This window comes from Talpa europaea, assembly GCF_964194135.1.
Source record: "Talpa europaea genome assembly, chromosome: 11".
NCBI classification, from domain to species: domain Eukaryota; kingdom Metazoa; phylum Chordata; class Mammalia; order Eulipotyphla; family Talpidae; genus Talpa; species Talpa europaea.
The window spans coordinates 64,833,453-64,853,679 of NC_140078.1; the positions used below are offsets into that span (position 1 = coordinate 64,833,453).

Genomic DNA, 20,227 nt, shown 5'->3' on the forward strand with positions numbered 1-20,227 from the left:
GGTGGTGGGTGCAGAGTGGCAACACCTGAAGGGGGAGATCCTGTACTTTTAAAACAAAAGCAACATTGTAAACCAATATTACCTCAATTTAAAGAAAACAAAACTAAAAAACAATTCACAAAAGTATTCTTTTAAACAGCAGGCATTTGAATAATTATTTGATTTAAGCAAATTTTACTTCTAGAGCCAGAACATCTGCAAAGAGGCTAGTTACTATTTTACAAAGTTTCTAGATTTATAGATAAATCTATAGTCTCAAGATTTATAGATAAAAGAAGAACACCTAGAAAGGCAAGTGGCCAGCAGAGTCAGGACTTGAACCCGGCTCTGCTGACTTTCCCCAAAATCATGTTAACAGAATTCTAAGACTATAAATGAGAGTTACATCCTTATTAGTCACAATGGCAAATCATTAAAGTTATCTCTAAAATGAAATATCAAGAGATGCTACCGCTAGCATATTCTTTAGGAATTGGAGATAAATGCCAAAGTAGCTTAAAGAGAGATAAAGGTAGTTGCTACCAGAGAGGAGACATGAGAGTGAGACACCACTTTTTTTCCTTAACCTCTAAAATATGTACACATTAACTTTGATAAAAGCTAAAATATAAAAACTTGATTATGAATTGCTAAAGAAAGATTTACCCAAACTTGCATCCAGGCACATACCATATACAGATACAATTTTTAAGAAAATAGTATTGGAGCAGGGTCCAACAGACCCCCTACTTGTCAGATATTATCCCTGTTGTAGCTTGGAGAGAGACCTTAGAGTCTCCAGAGAGGGGCAAGAAAACCTGGAGAGGAAGATGACAGTAGGAAGTAAATAAAGTAGGGAGGCATAGCAGTTATTTTGCTACTGGTTAAGAAGACTTTCAATATTTAACAATCAGTTAGACATGCCATGTGTCATGGCTGAATATCAGCCATCGTCAAAATGCCAATGAGAATAATTTTAGAGGAAAAAGTATAGTAATGTTTATTTGCTACATTGTTTATTTGTTATATTATTGTCCCATTGTTTTAAAATATGAAAACATGAAACCAAAATCTGATAAATTGTAACTTGAGCTACAGCAGGGTAGCTCCCAAATAGTCATAGGACTTGATATATGTAAACAGACACCTTCAAGGCATTTTGGAAAGATTAGTGTTAGGAATACATAGAGGCAAAAACATCTTCAATTCTAAATATGTTGAATCTGTGATAAATAAGTTTCATTAAGTTCTTTAGGTTATCAATTGAAAGGAAAATTAATCTAAAGAAAATGTATATTTCTTAAATTAGTTATGGTTTCATGGATGTTTATTAATCACCCTCATGACAAAAATGTTATATACATTATTTAATCTATTATTTTATCATAAAAGGGGAAAAACTAAAGTTTTTAAGATATGATAACAGTATGTTTTAAAGAGCCCTTCAGTTTAGCAAGTGCATGATTATAATGTGAAATTTATGTTCTCTTACAGTTGAAAAACCGAGGCCGCTGGGTCCATTGGAATGAACTAATTAAAAGTACTAAGTTAGGAGATAGAAGTGTCAAGATTCAAGATATCATAGTTCCAACGATGGACACAATTAGATATACATTTTTAATGGATTTGAGTATTACCTATGCAAAGTAAGAAATGCTATTATAAACATTCAAAGTATTAACAGTGCCCTTCTCGTAGGATCACAGGATTTTTGAAGTAAATTTTGAGGTCATCTGTTTTCAGATAACTGAGAGCCTGGAGACTAATTGACATGTTCAAAGTGACATCTGTTTCAAATCCAGGTTTCTTCTTATTCTAAAACCTTTGCCATCAAACTTTGTTGCCTCATAAACCCCTTATGGTTTGATTATAAAATGATATTAACTGATATATATAACTGTTAGGCTTAGCATTCACTGTCATTTAGTTTCTCACAAAACTTCATGTTTTTGAGATAATTTGGAAATAGCCAAAACATATCTTACTACCCCCATCTTATCATTCTATTCCAAATACTTTGTTACCTGTATCTCTAGCTAAAGAGTACACATACATCACTTTTCCAAGGAGACAAACTTTGGCTTTGTTTGTTTTTTTTTTTTGCAAAAAGTTAAAGTTATTACTTTTATGGGTGTTTTCCATATAGCAATATTATATCTGTTCATATCATTGTTACTAATTAAAGTCTCAGTGACAGTAAACAAAAATGTATGGTACTCATTACTTTTACTAGTACTCATGGAATAACAATGGTAGATTAAAATATAAGGTTTTAGATGAAGATGATTTGATTATTATTTGTTTTCAATTAACTCCAATTTCTTCTAGCAGAAATATATTCTCATTTTTACCTCTTATGAATGATATGTTCATTGTTTTCATAAAGGCCACTGCTCTTTGTGGGTCCAACGGGTACAGGAAAATCAGTATATGTGAAAGATAAACTAATGAATCATTTGGAAAAGGACCGGTACTTTCCTTTTTATGTTAATTTCTCTGCTCGGACCAGTGCCAACCAGGTTCAGGTTAGTTTAAACAGAAACAAGGATCTATAATATTTTTTTTTTTGCCCTGTGTGATTAGGACCTAAAATTATATGTTAACTGAGCAATGCAAATCTTTAATGAATTTAAATAGAACTTTGAAAGTATTATTTTTCATAATGTTTTAAAGTCAAGGTTTAAGGATAAAAGTTAGAACTTTTTTTATTTTAATATTTTATTTTATATAATTCTTACATCTTTTTTCATCTTTGCACAATGTATGCATTTTCATTTTGGTTATATTCCCCATACAATTGCACCTCCCCCCTTATTTTGACTCTAGTCCTTCCTTTCCCCGCCTCTCCCTCTCCCCCCCTCCTCCCCGTAGTGTGTCTCTGGTTTATAGTTGCTTGTTGATTTTGATTTTTACTTTGTATTGATTAGTCTTTTTCCTGGTCTCTTATTTAGGTTTTCTAAATTCCTGCTATGAGTGAGACCATCCGGTATTTGTCTTTTTCTTTCTGACTTACTTCGCTGAGCATGATCCCTTCCAGCTCCATCCATGTTGCTGCAAACTGCATGTGTTTATCTTTTTTGATTGCTGAGTAATATTCCATTGTGTATATGTACCACATCTTCTTGATCCAGTCATCTATTTTTGGGCATTTGGGTTGCTTCCGTAGCTTAGCTATTGTAAATAGTGCTGCTATAAACATAGGGGTTCAGGTGCCCTTTGGAATTACTGTTTCTGTATCATTTGGGTAAATACCTAGGAGTGGAATTGCTGGATCATATGGAAGCTCTATCTTTAGTAGTTCAAGAAATCTCCACACAGCTTTCCATAGTGGTTGAACCAGTTTGCACCACCAGCAGTGCAGGAGCACCACCAGCAGTGCAGGAGAGTTCCTTTTTCTCCACAACCTTGCCAACAGTTGTTGTTGCTAGTTTTTTTAATATGTGCCATTCTCACTGGTGTGAAATGGCATCTCATTGTAATTTTGATTTGCATTTCCCTGATTACAAGTGATGTTGAATATTTTTTCATATGCCTGTTGGCCATTTGCATTTCCTCTTCAGAGAAGTTTCTTTTTAGCTCATCTGCCCATTTTTTGACTGGATTATTTTCTTTGTTTTTGTTGAGTCTTAGCTCTGTAGATTTTTGTGATCAGTCCTTTATCATTAGCGTTGTGTGCAAAAATGTTCTCCCAGTCGGTGGGGTTCCTCTTTGTTTTTGTTATTGTCTCTTTTGCTGTGCTCTTTAATTTTATGTAGTCCCAGCTGTTTATCTGTCTTCACTATTACTGCTTTGGGTGATGTGTCTGTAAAGATGTCTTTGAGGTGCATGTCATGTAGTGTTTCGCCTATATTTCCTTCTATGTATTTTATGGTTTCAGGTCTTATGTCTAGTTCTTTAATCCATTTTGAGTTGGTTTTTGTGCATGGTGTGAGGTATCACACTCCCAGACTTCAAACTATAGTACAAAGCCGTAATCATCAAAACTGCATGGTACTGGAACAAGAACAGACACACAGACCAATGGAATTGAATAGAAAATCCAGAAATAAACCCACAGATTTATGGTCAACTAATATTTGACACAGGAGCAAAGAATATGCACTGGAGCAAAGAAAGTTTGTTCAATAAATGGTGCTGGGAAAACTGGGTTGCTACATGCAAAAGAATGAAGCTTGACCACTACCTCACACCGTGCGTGTGCAAAAGTTTGAACATTTTTATATTAATACTGGATTAATGAGCTTTGTCACATTTTAAGTATGAGAAGAAGCATCAATTTCTTAACTGGAGAAGAGAAGGTGGAAGTAAGGAGTGGGGGAAAAGGAAGTGAACTAAGGAGAGCGAGTGGAAAAAGCAGAGTGGATCATTTTGATTGTTCTTTCTACATTCTACCAGATTGTCTTTAGGAACATTTCCTGTGCTTATTGAAGTTCTGTAAATGAAAGATCCTTCAAACCAGGGACTTTTGTTTGACCTTCTGTGGCAGGAAACATGTAGCTTGTATCCCCCTCTTTACCCCCAAATGTTGCCTCAATGAAAGTACTGCATGAGACCTTTTCTAATCACCATTTTAATCATTCATTCCTAAATTTATGTCTCTCCATTCCTCCTTACCTATGGAGCTCATTTCTGTTGTTTTAGGCCTTAACTTCAAAATCCTACACACTTAGATTAGTGCTTATAGATACAAGGTAAGTTTAAGTTAACAACTGTATTGGGATATCCAATGAGGAAAATTGTGTGTGCATCGGTGTGTATAATATTAAGTATATAATAAAAGGGATGGTTTTTTTGATTTCTTCTTCTTCAGATTTATTGTTTGTGTATAGGAAGGCTACTGACTTTTGCATGTTGATTTTGTATCCTGCCACTTTACTGAATTGATTGATGAGTTGAATTAGTTTTTCTGTGGAGATTTTGGGGTTCTCTATGTATATTATCATATCATCTGCAAATAGTGATAGTTTGACTTCTTCTTTTCCTATTTGGATTCCTTGGATGTCTTTCTCTTGTCTTATTGCTCTGGCTAGGACTTCCAGTATTATATTGAAAAGCAGTGGTGAGAGTGGACATCCTTGTCTTGTTCCAGATCTTAATGGAATTGCTTTCAGCTTTTCACCATTGAGAATGATACTGGCTGTTGGCTTGTCATAGATGGCCTTTATGATGTTCAGGTATGTTCCTTTGTATCCCAAGAATTTCAAGGGCTTTTATCATGAATGGGTGTTGCACTTTGTCGAAAGCTTTCTCAGCATGTATTGATATTATCATATGGTTTTTATATTTCTTTTTGTTGATGTGTTGGATAACGTTGATTGATTTTCGGATGTTAAACCATCCTTGTGCCCCTGGAATGAATCCAACGTGGTCGTGGTGAATTATCTTATGGATACATTGTTGGATTCTGATAGCTAAAATTTTATTGAGGATTTTTGCATCAGTGTTCATTAGGGAGATTGGCCTATAGTTTTCCTTTTTTGTGTTGTCCTTATTCGGTTTTGGTATTAGTGTAATATTGGCTTCATAGAACGTGTTTGGTATTGTCCCTTCCTTCTCAATTTTTTGGAAGAGTTTGTGAAGGATAGGCACTAATTCGTCTCTGAATGTTAGAATGGTAGAATTCATTTGTAAATTCATCAGGTCCTGGGCTTTTGTTTTTGGGGAGGTTTTTGATTACCATTTCAATTTCGCTGCTTGTAATTGGTCTGTTTAGGTGTTCTATTTCTTCTTTATCTAGCTTTGGGTGATTGTAGAGTTGTAGGAATTTGTCCATCTCCTCTAGATTGTTGAACTTGTTTCCATATAACTGTTCATAGTAGTTACTGATTATTCTTTTGATTTCTGCTGTGTCCGTTGTGATTTCTCCTCTTTCATTTATGATCCTGTGTATTTGTGCTTTCTCCCTTTTTTCCTTTGTGAGCCTGGCTAGGGGTTTGTCTATTTTATTTATTTTTTCAAAGAACCAGCTCTTGGTTTCATTGATCTTTTGGATTGTTTTTTTAGTTTCAATTTCATTTATTTCTGCTTTGGTTTTTATTATTTCTTTTCTTCTACTGGTTTTGGGGTTTAAAAAAAATCAAATATTTGGGAATAAATCTAACAAAAGAGGTAAAGGACCTATACAAAGAAAACTATAAAACACTGTTAAAAGAAATAGAAGAAGACACAAAGAAATGGAAAGACATCCCCTGCTCATGGATTGGAAGAATAAACATTATTAAAATGGCCATCCTACCAAAAGCAATATACAGATTCAATGCTATTCCAATCAAAATCTCAATGGCATTCTTCAAAGAAATAGAACAATTATTGATGAAATTCATATGGAATCACAAAAAACCCCGAATAGCCAAAGCTCTACTGAAAAAAAAAGAAGGAAATGGAGGCATCACACTCCCAGACTTCAAACTATACTACAAAGCCATAATCATCAAAACTGCATGGTATTGGAACAAGAACAGACATACAGACCAATGGAATCGAATAGAAAATCCAGAAATAAACCCACAGATTTATGGTCAACTAATCTTTGACAAAGGAGCAAAGACTATGCATTGGAGCAAAGAAAGTTTGTTCAATAAATGGTGCTGGGAAAACTGGGTTGCTACATGCAAAAGAATGAAGCTTGACCACTACCTCACACCATACACAAAAATCAACTCAAAATGGATTAAAGAACTAGACATAAGACCTGAAACCATAAAATACATAGAAGGAAATATAGGCGAAACACTACGGGATTTGCACATCTAAGACATCTTTACAGACACATCACCCAAAGCAGTAATAGTGAAGACAGATAAACAGCTGGGACTACATAAAATTAAAGAGCACAGCAAAAGAGACAATAACAAAAACAAAGAGGAACCCCACCGACTGGGAGAACATTTTTGCACACAACGCTAATGATAAAGGACTGATCACAAAAATCTACAGAGCTAAGACTCAACAAAAACAAAGAAAATAATCCAGTCAAAAAATGGGCAGATGAGCTAAAAAGAAACTTCTCTGAAGAGGAAATGCAAATGGCCAACAGACATATGAAAAAATGTTCAACATCACTTGTAATCAGGGAAATGCAAATCAAAACTACCATGAGATACCATCTCACACCAGTGAGAATGGCACATATTAAAAAAACTAGCAACAACAAATGTTGGCGAGGGTGTGGAGAAAAAGGAACTCTTCTGCACTGTTGGTGGGAGTGCAAACTGGTCCAACCACTATGGAGAGCTGTGTGGAGATTTCTAGACCTACTAAACATAGAGCTTCCATATGATCCAGCAATTCCACTCCTAGGTATTTACCCAAAGGACACAGAAACATCAATTCCAAAGAGCACCTGCACCCCTATCTTTATAGCAGCACTGTTTACAATAGCTAAGCTTTGGAAACAACCCAAATGCCCAAAAATAGATGACTGGATCAAGAAGATGTGGTCCATATATACCATGGAATATTACTCAGCATTCAAAAAAGATAAACACATGCAATTTGCAGCAACATGGATGGCGCTGGAAGGGATCATGCTCAGCGAAATAAGCCAAAAAGAAAAAGAAAAATACCGGATGGTCTCACTCATAGCAGGAATCTAGAGAACTTAAATAAGGGACCAGGAAAATGAATATAAGAAAGTGAAAATCAAAATCAACAGAAAACTATGAACCAGAGACACTTTTTAGGGGTTGGGGGGCGGGAGGGGAAGGATTGGGGTCAGAATGGGGCGTTTGCAATTGTATGGGGGAATATAAAAATAAAATTTATTATTTAAAAAAATATTAAGTATATAGATATGTATATATGTAACAATTCTGAGCACATAGTAGGATTTCAGTAATGTTCTTTGATGATGTGTACATGAAGTTTAGTGTCACCTTAAATATGAATAAATATAAATAATCACATATGTACATAGTGCTGTTCAATATTACTTAGTTTATTAAATTCCTTTTTTCCCTGGTGTAAGTATGGCTTTAAATACACTACTCTTTCTTCTTTATATTTTAGAACATTATTATGTCTAGATTGGATAAAAGACGCAAAGGAGTCTTTGGGCCACCTATGGGAAAGAAGTGCATAATTTTTATAGATGACATGAATATGCCTGCATTAGAGAAATATGGAGCTCAACCTCCTCTTGAATTATTACGACAGTTTTTTGACTGTGGGCATTGGTAACTATTTAATTGATGTCTTAATTAATCATCCTGAAGTCATATGTTATTCTCATTTTCTCCTTTAGTTTCTCACAGCAAAATAATACATTACCCCAAGTTTTTATGGAAAAAAAATGATTGCTCAGATTTTCCTATACAGAAATTTTAAAATTTTCTATGCATTCGGAAGCTATTCACACCTCTGAATGTGAGTTAGCTAACTGATGAATAATTCAGTATTGGAAGTATATTTATTCAACAATGTAATAAATTCTTTCCTTTCAACTATTATTTTTAATTATTGAAAGTAATTTACAAATCTTTCAAAGTACCATTTCCTTATGGCTTAGAATTTATGGGTAGTTTCCAAGGCACCATAATCTGCCCCCTATGATCCTATCACTTTAAATGCTTCACATTTTCTGTGACTCTCAATGGTTCATTTCTATATAACATATCTTTAGTTAAAATTAATTCCTCATTTCCTTCTCTAAATATGTACTTTCCTAATCTTTGATATGCCATTATTTTTATTACAAATCCAGAGTAAACTAATTTTGTGGTTAAGTTCTATTTTGTTACATTTTTGTTACTACTGCATGTCCTTGGAATTCTGCCTAGGAGAGAATTGCTGATAATAGTGTATTCCCTGTTCCTCCAGGGTTTTTTATATGAATATATTTTTATTTTTTAAAAAATACTAATGTTGTGCATAATATTTTACAACTTATTTGCACTTAAATATCTATCTTAAACACCTATCCATATTATTTGTCTCTCATTCATATTATTGAGTTTTAAAACTATTTAGTATTAATACTATTTAATGTCATAATTTGCTTACCTAATCTCCTGCTGACAATTATTAGGGTTGTTACCAAAAGCTATATTTTATTTTAAACTTTCTCAGTGTTCTGAGATTAAAGACTGGCTATGTGGCTTTTTCCAAATCCCCCTTTTGCAGGATTTAGTGGCCTGTTGGAAATAAGCACTTTTTCACTTCAGTGGTTCTATCTAAACTGAGTTATTTAAATGCCTCTTCTGATTAAAACTTCTTTGGAGTTTTGTTATTCCCTAATAGGTAACTTTTTATATAACAAATATATATAGATAATTGTTCTGAAGGTAGGATTTGAGCTAAAAAGAAGAAAATCAAGACTTTACTGGGCCTCCCCAGTGGCGCAGCGGTTGAGCGCTGGGTTGCGAAGCTGCCTGCAGCCTCTGCAGCGCCGGTTCGATCCCCGGCTGCTCCCCGGCCACCGGAGGAGGGTCCCACATGGCGCGCAGACCTCTCCTGCTGCCCGCTGCTCCCCTCAGCAGTGTACTTCGGTCCTTCTGCCTGCTCTGCTCCCTGCTCTGGCTCTGGTGAATTCTCTCACCCTCCCGTGCTTCTTGACTGTACCCAGTGCTTGTATAAATAAATAAATAAATAAATCTTAAAAAAAAAGACTTTACTTAAGAAGGATCACAGTTTAATTCATTGTTCAAACTGGAACATTTCTGAAAGTAAAAGGGGAGTGTTATTAATAATTACTCCAGGACAACAAGCACTAACCAGAACTGACATAAGCAAAATAGACTATCCTAGCTAGTTGCAAACAGGATTGAGCTTTCATCCATGTTTTTAGATTTGGGGTAAGAAGAAGAAAATCAGAAAGTCAAATTGGAAAGAAAAGTAAGAGGAAAGAAAGGGGAGGGTAAGAGGAAAAGAGATATTAGATAGCCAGAATCTGGGCAACAGATAGAAAGGAGTAATAGAGTGCTGCTTTAAAAAGAATTCTCTCCTTTTGTTCTCATCCTCACTTTCTCCCTCTTGTCTCCCTCTGGTTGCCCCCATTCCATGGTCAGGTTTCAAGAGTTAGTTTTTTAGTTTGATTTTATCTTTTAGCCCTGTTTTGTTTCGTTTTCATATTCCACATATAAGTGAAACCCTCAGGTATATTTGTCTTTCCCTTTCTGGCTGATTTCACAAAGAAGGAATGGAGCCCCTGGGCCTGTGGTATTGGGTGCATTATGGCAACAATGCCTAAAGAGGGATCATGCACTTCTATTATGGAAAATTTGATGTAAGCCAATATTAACTTAATAAAACATATTGATAAAAATTCTCCAAAAAATTTCTCTCCTACTCCAAGCATTATCTAAAAGTTATTCCTTTTAGAGAAGCCAAAGTCAGATCACATTTTTAGGAAGGTCTGCATTTCATTCCACTTTATTGGCTTCATAACTGATTGCTTTGGAATTTTTGTGTGCTTTGAAGGTATGACCTTAAGGACACAAGTAAAATCACATTGGTTGACATAGAACTGATTGCAGCCATGGGTCCTCCAGGTGGTGGAAGAAATCCGGTCACTCCCCGTTTTATTCGACATTTCAACATTTGCACTATTAATACCTTCAGTGATGAAACCATGGTCCGAATCTTCTCCTCAATTGTAGCATTCTACCTTAGAACTCGTGATTTTCATCCAGAGTACTTTGTAATTGGAAACCACATTGTCACTGGGACTATGGAGGTGAGTAAATTCAGCATTATGCAAATTATACTAAGTATTTTAATATATATTTTCCTCATTTGGCCCTTATTTTATTTATTTTTTAGACATTTCTTCCCTTAGCCATCTACTTAAGTCTTCAATGTCAGGGAAGCTGTTAAGGAAGTTTGAGAACAGGGAGATCATAAACTTTGAAATTATGGAATCTAATTGAGGTTGAGCCATGGCTGCTATTTCCTAATTGTATGACCTTGAGCAAGTCATTTGAACTTCCAGAAACTCAATTGTTTAATCACAGAAATGGAGATAATACCTATTTCACAAAGTTGCTTTATGGAAACAACTGCTACTTCCTAAGTGTTTTCCTAATTATTAGATTTTTCTCTTCTGTCTTCCCTCCCATTTTTCATGTTTTTCTAGAAGAGGAAATTTAAGCAGTTTATAAATACATTTTTAACAAATCAGCCTACATAACTTATAAGTATCAATGAAGTATCAATAATAGTAAGTAAACACAAGGGTGGAAACAGGAAACAAGACTACCCTTATGGCCATAGAGCAATTTTTAATTTAATTAGGATGTATTGTTTTCCTCTGTTCAGAGGCCAGAGCTAATCTCATCAGTAATAATAAAAGAAAGTATTAGAGGTAAGTTGGTGATAATATCATTGAGATAAGCTTTTTGTAGTCTTCATAAAGTGGGTTTAATTTTGGGATCACTGCAACCAATAGCAAAATTCTCCCTAAAATCATTCCATTATTTTCTTTTTTTAAAAGATTTATTTATTGGGCCTCCCCGGTGGCGCAGCGGTTGAGCGCTGGGTTTTGAAGCTGCCTGCAGCCTTAGCAGCGCCAGTTCAATCCCCAGCTGCTCCCCGGCCACCGGAGGAGGGTCCCACATGGCGCACAGACCTCTCCTGCCGCCCGCTGCTCCCCTCAGCAGTGTACTTCGGTCCTTCTGCCTGCTCTGCTCCCTGCTGTGGCTCTGGTGAATTCTCTCACCCTCCCGTGCTTCTGACTGTACCCAGTGCATGTATAAACAAACCATCAAACAAACCAACAAATAAATAAATAAATAAAACATGCCTCTATGAATGAATAAATAAATAAATAAAATGATAAAATAAATAAATAAAATAATAATAAATTTCTTAAAGAAGTATTGAATAAATTCACCATATAATAAAAATATACTTGATTTCCATTTTATCTCCCATTAAGACAGAAGAAGGGGAAAGAGAAAATGAGAGACAGAAGGGAAGGGAGGGCACACCTTGATTTGTTTTGAAGTCAGTAGTATTCCAAAGGAGATTGTTTCATCCTCCATTCAGAATGAGTTACCCGATTTTACTTACTACTAAAGTTTTTGTTAATTACTTAGCCTCGGCATATCTATCTTTAAATACAACAACAATGTCACTTTTCAGGCTCCTGTGGGTCAACACAATATAAGTTCCCTCAACTTTATATTCTTTGACTGAGTGCTATGAATCAAAATAAAGAGATGTGCCATCCTAGTCTTAGCGCTGTATAAATTTCCAAACCTACATAATCTGATAGGATGAATAAAATATTTTGTGTAATAAACTATTTGTTGCATGACTTTGCTGATGACAAGTATTTTATTTTTCTTTGTTCCTTTTTTCATACTCAGATATATAAACAATCCATGGCAAATCTTTTACCTACTCCCACAAAATCACATTACACTTTCAACTTGCGGGATTTTGCACGTGTCATCCGGGGCTGCTTACTTATGGAAAAAGATGCTGTGGAGAACAAGAACATTATGATCCGTCTGTTTGTGCATGAGGTTTTCCGAGTGTTTTACGATCGCCTCATTAATGATGATGATCGAAATTGGCTCTTCAATTTAACAAAAACTGTTATAAAAGAACATTTTAAAGAATCATTTGATAGTATCTTTTCACATTTGAGGAAAGAGAATGCACCAGTGAGTATATTTAGTGATTAAAAACTTACTAAGTTATAGCAATATAATAGTTCCTATCAACTTATTTTTTAGAAATACTGTAGCTTCTTTTTGAGTATGTGCTCCATTTTCCTCAGAAATAGATATTTTTAGAATATTTGTTTTCAGAGGTATTAAATATGTAACACAGAACTTATTTTAAGAGTATAACCTTATATGGTAGGAATTAAATGATGTAATAGAGGCAAAGTGCTTAACATGGTGGCTATCTCTTAGAAACTACTCTATAAATGAAACTCTCTCAGATGACTTCTCCAGTCTGGGAAGAGGTGGGGGGTCGGCAACGTGCATGTTAAAAAACACTTTTTATTTTCTAAAGATATCATTTCAGGTATTAATTTTTAAAGTATATTATTTACTACCATAATGTTTAATACAGTAATCTAATTGATCATATGGTTTACATGGACAAAAAAATTTTAAACATTTTAAATTTATTTTAGAAACATTTTCAGATTTTGTGAATTGTTGATTTCTGTTCTATAGGTAACTGAAGAAGACTTAAGAAATCTCATGTTTGGTGACTACATGAATCCTGACCTTGAAGGAGATTACAGGGTTTATATTGAAATTCCAAGTATTCATAAGTTTAGTGAAATCGTGGAGCAATGCTTAGATGAGTATAATCAGACTCACAAAACAAGAATGAATCTTGTCATTTTTAGGTATCTACATTTCATATTGATGCTTTCAATTGCTATTGTAAAATTTTAAGGGACAAAATAAAATTCAATGCACAAGATAAATTTTAAAGCACAAAAAGGTATAAAGAAAAATACAGTGAATAACATTCTAGCACTGCCCAGATTAAGATGTAAAATATTAGCAGTTTGTTTAAAGATCTTTGTGAAGTCAGTGCTCCCTCACTGCATCTCTCCATCATGTCTTGCAAGAGTAAAAAAGAAACTCATGTGTTTCTTTGGATTTTTACTACACATATGTGTTTTAAACATATATGCACAATCTTACTTTGCATGTTAAAACTGCTTATAAATAGTATACTGTATGCATTTTTCAAGTTGCTTTATTCCATGTTTGTTTTATTTACAAAAAAATGAATTATTACTACTTTATTATATTTCATTTTATCATTTTAACACAATGTAGTCATTCTGAGATTGACAAGGTGGCTTCTGGTTTTTGCAGTTACATAAAATGTTTTGAAAATCATGTGTCCTTATGTACATATGTAAGAATTTCTCTAGGCTATATTCCTATAAGTGGAATTATTGTGTCAGCATAGCATATATAAACATCTTCTACTTTACTAAACTGCTGAAGTAACTTCAAAAGTGATTACTGTTTTTTAAATTATTATTTTATTTTATATATTTTTAACATCATTTTTCATTTTTGTACAATGCATGCATTTTCATCTCGGTTGTAGTCCCCATGAAATTCCCATTCACCCGTGAACTGTAGTGATTACTGTTTTTAAGAGTTTCCACTGTTCCTCATGTTTTTGCTAACACTCAGAATTGCTAGACTTTCTAAGTTAGTGTAATGGTATCTTATTGTGGTTCTAATTTTAATTTTCCTCATTACTGGTGAGACAATATCCGAATTTGCTATTTTGTAAACAATTGATTTTCTATTTCTCACATAAAAATCGTACTATTAAAAGATTGAAAATGTGTTTAATAAAAGTAATGATATACTTTCAGTATAAGCAATTACAACTTAACCTTTTTTCAATAATTTGTATATTAGATTTCCTGAATTTGTGCTTTGAATTAGTTTTCCTTGGCATCAAATTATCCAATTGTAAATGCTTTTGAAAAATCACACTCTTTGGTCATTAGCGCTTTCAAATTGCAATAGTAAGATATTGGATAGCAAAGTTCATCCTTTTAGGAAAGTAAAAACAATTTTTACATACAAATATACATTTTGTTACATGCAATATACAATTTGTTACATGCAAATATACATTTGCATTTTCAAGTATAGTAATATTGATATTTCACAATAGGTATGTATTGGAACATTTGTCACGAATATGTCGAATTCTAAAGCAGTCTGGGGGAAATGCTCTGCTTGTTGGACTTGGAGGAAGTGGCCGTCAATCTTTAACTTGTCTGGCTACATCCATGGCAAAACTGAACATTTTCCAACCAGAAATTTCTAAGAGCTATGGTATGCATGAATGGAGAGAGGATTTGAAGGTAAGATAATGAGGAAAACCAGTGTCTCACATAATACCAGTTGTCGAGTTGTATGAGTTCTTTATAGAGTTTATACATTTATCCCTTATCAGATTTGTGATTTATAAATACTTTTTCCCATTTGGTAGGTTTCCTTTTCTTTTCATTCTGATCTGTTTTCTTTTTTAAAGTACAATGATACACTTTCCTCTTAGTAGTACTGCTTTTGAACATAAGTTTTGATATGTAGGGTTTTCATTTTCATTTGTTTCAAGAAATTTTATCATATCCCTAATTATTTTTTCTTTGGTCTATTCATTATTTAACATCTGATCTTAGCCAAAGGAATGAGAAGTTTTCTATTGGTTATTTAAAAGTCTGTTCTTTAAATGCCATGTATTTCTGGATTTTCCAATTTTCCTTTTGTTATTGATTTCTAGTTTTATTCCATTGTGATCAGAAATGATGCTCTATATGCAGCCTTTGGTTGCAATTGACAAAAAATAAAACCCAAACACAAATAACTCAAACCAGTTTAAGCCAAGGAGAGATTTATTGACTTTCCAATAGCTGAAGTATCCAGAGGTAGATAAACTTTTCATGTGACTGAATTAAAGGCTAAGTCCTCAGAAATTACTCTATCTTCTAAGACTTCTATCCCCTGCTTAGCTTTCTTCTACAGTAGACTGATTCTGTGAGGCAACACAGTTGGCCTTACCAGTTCTAGATTACTGAACTTGATATACTCCATCTCCATCTCCAAATTAGATTGTGTCTGGACCCTTTTAAATCACATGCCTCCCTCTGAATCAATGACTATGTCTAGGGGCTTGGGAAACTGACCAGTTTGGGTCTCCCACCCAGTGACAGCCTCACTAGAAGTGGGGAGAGGTATTATTTTAAAATTGAGGTGTTATCAAAAACAGGTGAAAGGCAGAAAACAAAAACAACTGTCCACCATATTCTGCTTATAAATATATTTTTATTTTAAGAGTCTATTAAGAAATGTTGGCATGAAGGGCCAGAAGACTGTCTTTCTAATCACGGACACTCAGATTAAAGAGGAATCTTTTCTAGAGGATATTGACAGTGTGCTCAATACTGGAGAAGTACCTAACATTTTTGCAGCAGATGAAAAACAAGAAGTGATGGAGGTAAATGCTTTTTTAGGGAGTGCTGCTCCCAGCACAGAAATTTTCTTATCTTGAAACTTTTTCTCTAATCCTCAGTATAAATATAGTTCGTGCAGAGGATTTGGGTAATTTAAAACTTAAAAGTATCTTACATAAATACATTTTTGGGAATTTTGAATTGCTTACAGTTCTGAATAATTTTAAAATTCAATTTTTCATAATGATGAAAGTTTGTTTTATATACTTGATCTTATTTAGCATGTTTTAGGAGTGATGGGAGATTTTAAATCATCTTAGGGTTGCAGTGATATGAGGAAACCTAGTTTTTAAATACTACCTGATTAACTTTAATGGTGCACTGCCAGTTAGTAAATTTTTCAAAAGTCTTAATAAAATTACTTGTTTTAACGATTTTCATATATCTGAGAAGTCATACTTTGTGAGTTAAAGACAAAAAATACAATTGTGAAGCATCTTGTCCTTTGATCCCAGTTTATAATACCTTTCTGCCTGCGTAAGATCCTTGTTAATAATTTCCTCTTTCTCATTGCCACAACTGCTTTTACCCATAGAATATTATCACTCACACCTACTTCCTTCATTTCAGCCTCCAGTGATAGCACTTGTAGTAAAATGGACTTACCCTGGTACTTCAAGCATCACCCTCCTTTTCTCATCTGTAGAATGAAACTATTATATACACATAATAGTTTTTCTTACATAGGATTGTTGTGAGATCTGAAAATTAAATTATGTACTTATGGACTGTGGGGCATAAGTAAATGATGCATTATGAGTTTATGACCTGGAGTGGGGAAGGAGAAACAGGGGAAAAAGGATCTCAACTTCTCTGCTTTTATCTGGACAATGTCTTGGATGTGTCCAGGACTGCTGGAGAATGGCAATTCTCCTAATTTGTAGGTTATGTGCCCCTTACTTTCATCCCAGGAATAGTTACCTTTGGGGAGTGGGGTTTCCTAAGCTTTCCTATACATTTTAGCTACTGTTTATCTTTTTTTCTCACCACATTCCTACAAAAATTTTCCATTGCTTAACTGTTTTATGGCATGATCCAACAACAGCTTTATGAACTCCTTTCCTTCACATGTCACATAAGCCAATTTATCCACAAGAAATAGCTATGGTCAATACTCATGGTACTAAATTGCATCACTGTTTCTGCTTTAATGATACTGGTTTTTTTTTAATGTAAAAGATAATGTAAAAGAAGATCTATTGTTTTCTTTCCACATTATGCACCATCCTGTGCGTTTAATTTTGAAGACCACATTTTGGACTTTATTTAATCCCTCTGACATGTAACATTGACATACCTCATTTTTAACAATTGTGTAAAGTTACAATATGTGGATGTTTTATATTTTTAACCAGTCCCTTACTGATGGATGCTTTAGTTGTTTAGATTTTTCTTCTAAAAACAATGTTGAGTTATACTCTTATACACATATATTGATAAACTGTTTATAAGTATCTTTATAAGTTAAATTCTTGTCATATATTTGCTTTTAAATTATACAATTATAAAATTGAAAGAAATATTCTAAATACAAACAATATTAAAGCCATTCTATTATTATAAAAACAAAAAAATAAGACATTTACAAGGGGTGTAATAAAAATTCTTAATATTCTATGATCAGCTTACTTTATGAGTTTTTTTGATTTTGTGATATTCCCTAGGGTGTTCGTCCTATAGCTCAGGCTGGTAATAAACATGAAGAACTCAGCCCCTTAGCCTTGTTTGCTTTCTTTGTGAATCGCTGCAAAGATAATCTTCATGTTGTAGTGGCCTTTAGCCCCATTGGAGATGCTTTTCGAAATCGCTTGAGACAGTTCCCATCTCTCATCAATTGCTGTACTATTGACTGGTTTCAGGTTTGTAATTTTTTATAAATCTTTGGGGATTTTACTGAAATCTTATTTGAGGACCATTAATATACATTCAGCAAATGTCTGTTGATCATTTAATCTAAACCCTAGTGACAAATATAGTACTTGTCACCAGGGATTTATAAGCCTACATGATCTCTACAAGGATCTCACACTCTAGACTGGAAGATAGAAAAGGCAATCAGTAAATGAGCAGTCACAATGATATAAAATGCCATGATTTTGGTGTTCAAAAGGTTTAATTGTGGAGACAGTAAATCTCTGAAATATGAAAATGATTAGTTACATAGAGGAATATATTAGAAATCAAAAAAATATTCTTTAATAAGGTACATAAATTCATCACTTTAATCATAAGCATTTTAACTGCTACAATCTTTATCATTAGCAGGATGATTTAAATGAATTACTCTGAATATAAGATAAACTCCTGCAATGTGTTTAGTGATATATGTCATAACATATTCTGGCATTTTTCAAAATTTCAGTGGTGAAACTTTAAAAGCCTTGAAGTTTAAAATATATCAGTACAATAATGCCACACGAATATAATTTAGTTATAACAGTTTTACTAATGGAATGTTTGAATTTCACTGGGATACAGGGCCAATTCTCAAAAAAAAATTGATCTTAAAATCAATTTTTGCTACAAAAGAAAAACATTGCCAGCATCTTATTGAATCTAAATGAAATGCAATTTGTCATATATTCTAATCAGCAAGTAAATATAAATTTAGCACTTATTAATAATTTAATAGATTGATTATTTAGCATAAATTACTTCATTAAAAATAGTTCAAATATTTATTGACAAGTGCTGTTTTAGGCACTGAAGACAATAGTGTAAATAAATACAATAATAGAGTAAAACAAAGTTTGGCTTTAATGGGCTTTACATTTTAGTGTGGGTATGGGAGACAATAAATAAATAAAAATATGGCTAGTTTTGCTAAGTGCTCAGAAGGAAATTCAGGATAAGGGAAAGAATAATGAGGGAAGGCGAGCTGTGGTAGAAAGAGTGCTCTGGCCCTCAAGCAGAGATATGCAGTGAGCCCCGTGGATATCTAGGGGGGGGGCGGGGGGTGTGGGCTGCTCTAGTCAAAGGGAACTGCAAGTCAAAAGACCCAAAAGTAGGTGCATGTTTGGTATATTCCAGGAAAAGCAAAGACACGATTTCACTGAAACAAGGGAGGGGAGAAGAAGCAGAATTTGTGGGGAAGAAAATCAAAAGTTCAGTTTTTGATTTTGTAATAATTTGGAATTGTGATAGACTGCTAGTAATGGAAACCCAAATTAAACAGTAGAGTTTTTTCTCTCATGTCGATACCCAAAGTTATGCATATTGGGCCTTCTGTGGTTGGTTAACCCAAGTCATCAGAATCCCAAGTTCTTTCTGCTTTGTGATCTTTAGCATGTGGTATCTTTCCTCAAAGTCATATTATGACTTAAGGTGGCTACTAGAGCTCCAAATATCACATGTATGTTCCAGGCAAAGAAAAGAATAATGGGAAATAGAGCAAAAAGGACACATGTCAAATTCTATGCAACCCTCTATAAATACTCTTCCCTGAAGTCCTTACCCAACAACACTTATATATTATTATCCACTCTGTGTTGCAAGGGAGTCTAGGAAGTGTAAACATGTTTGGGGGCATACTGCTATCTAAAATAAAATTGAATGCTAAGGAGAAGGTCGTGACAGATTGTATTAGTGAGTAACTAGCAATCTCTGCCACTGTGGTATACATTTGAAATGCCTGCTACACATGTGAGTGGAAAAGTTAGAAAAGCAATGCAGTATATTTTTGATATTAACACGTCATTGACCTTTCCTTTATATTGTGTTATCTTTATTTTTAATGTATAAAAATATTTACTAAATCATCATATTTACTAATACATTACTAAATTAATGTATAAAATTTACTAAATTTAATGTATATTTACTATTTACTAAATTTTAATGTATGAAAATATTTACTAAATATTTACTTGTGATCTTAGTCTTCCTAATTCTGTTTTCTCAATTAAGATTTTAATTTTCTCAATCCCAAATTCTTCTCACATAGGAAGACACAATACCTGGTTGGAATGGGACTAATCTTAAATTTCATTTTTCTTTTTCTTATTTTTAGCCATGGCCAGAAGATGCCCTTGAACGGGTAGCTGTGAAATTCTTAGAAACACTGGAGCTTACTGAAGTTGAACATCGAGAGATAGTTCCAATCTGTAAACACTTCCACACTTCCATTATAGAGCTTTCAGAAAGGTTAATAGTAATGATTTTTGATGACAACAATGCTTTATATTTTATAGCATCTATATTTGTGAAAGCCCAAAATTTTAATAGAATTTCTGTGTTTTCTAAATATCTCTGGTGATTTAAGACCCACTGCTTATACGTAATAAAAAACTA

General features: G+C 33.8%; 1 protein-coding gene across 1 annotated transcript in view; it reads left to right on the forward strand.

Moving 5' to 3' along the window:
- The window catches only part of DNAH12 (dynein axonemal heavy chain 12), a gene marked incomplete at both ends in the record, with an annotated part of 141,386 nt that overhangs the window by 74,745 nt on the left and 46,414 nt on the right, over window positions 1–20,227 (forward strand). The window contains 10 exons of the mRNA XM_084248300.1: window positions 1,474–1,625; window positions 2,366–2,504; window positions 7,987–8,153; window positions 10,396–10,651; window positions 12,285–12,584; window positions 13,110–13,288; window positions 14,596–14,788; window positions 15,760–15,921; window positions 17,602–17,796; window positions 19,947–20,080. Coding sequence (XP_084104426.1) covers window positions 1,474–1,625; window positions 2,366–2,504; window positions 7,987–8,153; window positions 10,396–10,651; window positions 12,285–12,584; window positions 13,110–13,288; window positions 14,596–14,788; window positions 15,760–15,921; window positions 17,602–17,796; window positions 19,947–20,080 — 1,877 coding nt within the window. The remainder of the gene's footprint in view (window positions 1–1,473; window positions 1,626–2,365; window positions 2,505–7,986; window positions 8,154–10,395; window positions 10,652–12,284; window positions 12,585–13,109; window positions 13,289–14,595; window positions 14,789–15,759; window positions 15,922–17,601; window positions 17,797–19,946; window positions 20,081–20,227) is intronic.